The sequence below is a fragment of the Arachis duranensis genome, chromosome 8, assembly GCF_000817695.3.
Source record: "Arachis duranensis cultivar V14167 chromosome 8, aradu.V14167.gnm2.J7QH, whole genome shotgun sequence".
NCBI lineage: Eukaryota > Viridiplantae > Streptophyta > Magnoliopsida > Fabales > Fabaceae > Arachis > Arachis duranensis.
Window position 1 is genome coordinate 47,260,618 of NC_029779.3, and position 4,857 is coordinate 47,265,474.

Below are 4,857 nucleotides of genomic sequence, written 5' to 3' on the forward strand. Positions count from 1 at the left end.
AGGGCAGGGGTATAATAGACTTTTCCATGACCTTTCAAATCAATTAAAGGCCATTTAAGGAGGAAGGACTTAAATATCTCATTTTGTAAGTTTTAAGGACTGATCTATCTCATAGTTTTTAAATTTAGGAACTACCGGTTTAATAAACAAAGATCCGCGAGACTGACGTGTCACTCAAGAGAGTTTGAGGACTACTTTGATATAGTTGGTCCTTTATATTTGAACCCTGAATCCAAGAGTATCGAGTCCACTATTTAGCCAATAAAGAGGCTTAAATAATTTGCAGTTTGAATTCTGATTGTGTCAAGTCTCTTCTTTAACATATTCAAGTTTTCTCTATTGTATTCTCCATTTTGAAAATGAATGTTCCTTCCATGTATATCTTATGAAAAATATTTTGCATGACAAAGTTTCACTTTGATTCCCTTGCCTTTCTGGTTGTCTGGGTTGCTGTTTGACAATTTTTTTCACATTCGATGTCATTTTTCTAGGTGGCGACATTTCGAGGAAAAAGAAGTTACTTAAGAAACAAGTACTGCCCGATTGATATAAGTTGATAGTTTCAATTATCAATCAAGATAGCATTATGCATTCAGCTTAAATAGTATTTCTTCCTGTATCAAAGAAAATGATTTTGCTTGCATCAACAGGGAAACACGAAACTGGTTTCATAGCAAGTTGATGTTAGTGTTATTTTTGAAGATTGTTCATAATGGTATCATTTTCTTTCTGCTGTCAAGCTGAAGGAAAGAAAAGGATGAAGTCCATTGGTAAAGTTGATGTGCCTCAAGAAGCTTTCATGGCGGTTTTGAAATTGGAAAAGGAGGTGATATGATCACGTATACATGTAACGTAAGTTGCAGCATTATCTGAATTTTGTAAATATATAGTGAAAATTCAAAACCTTGATGTATTACTGCTTTGGTATAATGGTCCAAGTATTGTCCTTCAATGATTTTAAGCTGCATACAGTGCAAGATTTTGTGATTTTGACTCGGTTCCCTTAAGGGAGGAAAAAAAGAAAAAAGTTGAAACGTAGCACAATTATTCTGTCAGGTAGTGTTGATCATATTAAGATTTATCGTGTTTGTATGCTAGACATGCACAAATATGCGTTTTCTTTATTCAATCATGTCTTAATAAAAATTAAAAAAATATGTTTGAATATAGCTAAAATTTAGGGCAATTTACCTAATTAAATAAATCTATTGAATTCTTTACCCATATACACAAAACACAAACTTGTTACGTGCATGTGTAATTTGTGTTATTTGGTAAACCGTGGGAGCCAACCACGGTTTCTACTCTCTACATAAACCGTGGCTGGCATGGACAGATTACTCGTGGAAAACAATGGCCGTAAACTGTGGCTGAGTCCCATGGATTAGGAAGGAAAACTGGCAGGCATAAACTGTGGTTGACTACCACGGTTTATGAAGAGGAGGCATTCAAAGGTAAACCCCCTTGCTTCCCACGGTTTATGTGTTTATTAGTATAAATACATAATTCGTTGATGCTCATGACGGATCATTTGGGAGGAAACAAACATTTTGCAGCTTCTTCTTGGTTGAGAGAGTTTGAGAGAGAGAGTTGTAGGTTTTGGTGAAGTTTGGGCGGTGGAGGCATGGAGGATGAAGCTCGCTTGTACCGACTAAATGGCGTTGCTCACGTGGCTGGATCTATCGACGATGAGGTTAGTTATTATTATTATTATTATTGTTATTATTATTATTATTATTATTATTATTATTATTATTATTATTATTATTATTTTATAATTATTATTGTAGTAAAATTATTTTATTAATTTTATTTTCATTGTTATTATGAGTTGATAGTAGTGGTAGTGTCATTGTTACTATCATTATTTTTGTTACTTTTATAATAATGGTAGTTATCATTATTACTTTTATTTTTATTAGTACTGTGAGCTGTTAGTATTAAAAATATTGTTATTGTTAGTAGAGTTATTCCTATTCGTATTGTTATTATTCCTATTGCTTCGTGATTGTTTTAACTATCATTAAAGAAAATAGAAAACCAATGTCAGTATCTAATAATTTTTTTCTAAATTATGTTTGATGTTATTAGTACTGCTCGTATGTTGAGGGATTTTGTTACCCACATTTTGCAGCCTATTAGGATTATTAGTGGCGTGAGAAGAGAACAAAATATGCCTTTACACGAGCGGATCATACCGTATCTGGAGACCGCGGGCTTGTATCATTTGGCTAGGCTGAACAGTCACTGATTCTGGGTTGATGAGCCTCTACTTAGTGCATTTATTGAGCGGTGGCGTTCTGAGACCCACACCTTCCACATGCCCTTTGGTGAGTGCACTATCACTTTGCAAGATGTGGCATATCAGCTTGGTTTGCCGATCGATGGGGAGCCTGTTAGTGGGTGCCTGACTGACTTTGAGAGTCTGATGAAACACGGAAGACCGACATGGGTCTGGTTTCGCGAGTTATTTGGGGAGTTACCTCCGCAGAATAAAGTAAAGCAGATGACAGTGTGCTACACATGGTTCCATGAGAGGTCCCGGGTTCTCCCAGCAGATGCTAGTGAGGAGACCGTGCGTATATACGCGCGTGCTTATATTTTGATGTTGTTGTCTTCTCAGCTGTTTGCGGACAAGAACGCAAACCGGGTCCACCTTTGTTGGTTGCCTTATTTGGCATCGTTGGACGAGTTGGGGAGATATAGCTGGGGCACGGCGGCACTGGCCTGGTTGTATAGATGTCTCTGTCGTGGGACAAACAGAAATGTTGTTAACTTGGCCGGGCCACTTCAGCTTCTACAGTCTAGGATTTTTCTGGAGGTTTCCCACTTTGAGGCCTAGTGGGTTTGATGGATTCGGGTTTTCGCTTGCATCCAGGTACGATTTTATATTTTCGTTTCATAACTTGTTCAACATCATATGTTCTTTTTTGTTAGTACATGATTTCAATTAAAATTGTAGGTGGGCTACATATCTATCGAGAAATGATGTAGTGGGTGAAAGAGTTATGTTTGCACGCCTTTCGTTGGATCGATTGCGTGTCCACGATGTGAGTCATTTAGTTATTGCTCTTACTTGGACTGGTTTAGATTAAATTTTATGGTCGGACATAACTGTTTTTTTCCGATACAGTTTGTATGGGAGCCTTATTCCTCTGTCGAGGTTGTTGCTGTTATTCATTCGGAGATACTAGTTGACGAGCACCGTAGGCTATGGACGGCCATCACTAGCCTGATATATTTTGCTGCGATTGAGTGGCATCAGGTGGATAGGGTGCTACCTCAGTTTGGCGGTGTTCAGCATCTTCCTCAGCCAGCTCTGAACATAGATTGGCTACATGCCAAGGATGACAGGGGTGGGGACCGATGGTTCCCCAAATATTTTCAGGAGTGGCATGAGCATTGGGAGAACCGGCTTTATTTAGTTATACCGGTCGATCGAGTTCTTGACCCTGGTCCATCAGCTGAGTACTTGGACTGGTGGTGCCGTGTGGCCCACAGATTCCTATTCCCAGAAGTTGCATTTCAGGATCTGAGGCCCATTGTATTGATTGAGGAAGCTCGTCATAGAAGGTCGTCTCAGGCCCCCTCCAAGGTGCAGGTTTACGACAGACCAGATAACAGACGAGTCGATCGGCATCGCCGTATAGGCACCCGTACCACGGATTGAGAGTGGCGATGGCTGGCCGACCGTTTAGAATAGGACCAACCCGCTGCTAATGATGAAGATGTGGTGGATTATCGTGTTCCTCGTCGTAGAGCCAGACGACATGCTCCCCGGGATGGTCGTGGACGGGCTCGAGGTGGAGGACCTTCCGTTGAGGATGAGGGTACTCAACACGGTGTTCGTGATGATGTAGGTGGTTCGGCTTCAGGGATGGATCAACCCACCTACGACGTGGGCAGTAGCTCTCAGCTGTTTGGGAGTTTCGAGCCACAGGCATTTGCTGAGTTTACTACCGCGGCTGTCGGGATGGACATCGATGATCCTGTTAGTCAGTCAGAGTTCTTTAGGAATATAGCAGACATGCTCAGGGATGACGATGCGACCCATTATAGGCCACAGATGCCCAAGGTTCATTCCGAGTTTGCTGATCAGCAGCCACCTATTCCCGCTATTCAGCCTCAGTTGGCCGTTGACCTCAACGAGCCTGCATCATCTCCTTCTGACCCATGGTTCGCGTTAGGAGGGACCCCAGCTTTAGCATTCAGTGTCGCTCCCCGAGAGACAGCAGCACCAGAGACGGCCCAGAGACCAAGGAGGGTGAGACGTCCTCCTTGTGTGGGACCGGAGGTCACCTGCTTGGTCATTTGGACGATGACGACAGTGACACCATTGAGGATTTTGATTAGTTTTGTCTTATATTCACGACCTGTCGTCCTATGTTGGTTTATGTACTTAGAATGATGTTTAGGGTTATATGTTTCGGACTTATGTGAAATGTTATTTGCTATTTATTTGATATTTATATACGTTTTACCATCTATGGTTACGACCTATTTCGTCACAATGACCACAAATATATAGAATTTCACTCCTCATAAACCGTTGCAACTCACAAAGGTTTATGTACATTCGAACTCTTTCATAAACCGTTGCTGGCCGCAAGGGTTTATGTACATTTTCCTTCCTCAATAAACCGTGATAGCTTGCCACGGTTTATGTTGATTCTCATTCACAACAAATCCGTTCCTGCCAGCCACGGTTTATGTAGAGAGTAGAAACCGTAGTTGTCTCCCATGGTTTACCTAATAACACAAATTACACATGCACGTAACAAGTTTGTGTTTTGTATATATGAGTAATGGATTCAATAGATTTATTTAATTAGGTAAATTGCCCTAAATTTTATTATG

The 4,857-nt window shown here is 40.7% G+C and overlaps 1 protein-coding gene across 1 annotated transcript; it reads left to right on the plus strand.

Moving 5' to 3' along the window:
• The first annotated feature begins 2,320 nt into the window (after positions 1-2,320).
• Positions 2,321-4,408, plus strand: LOC107463358 (serine/threonine-protein phosphatase 7 long form homolog). The gene is made up of 4 exons (XM_016082141.1): positions 2,321-2,730; positions 2,963-3,050; positions 3,134-3,601; positions 3,704-4,408. Exons 1-4 carry the CDS (start codon positions 2,321-2,323, stop codon positions 4,406-4,408), a joined length of 1,671 nt encoding a protein of 556 aa, XP_015937627.1.
• Positions 4,409-4,857: the final 449 nt, after the last annotated feature.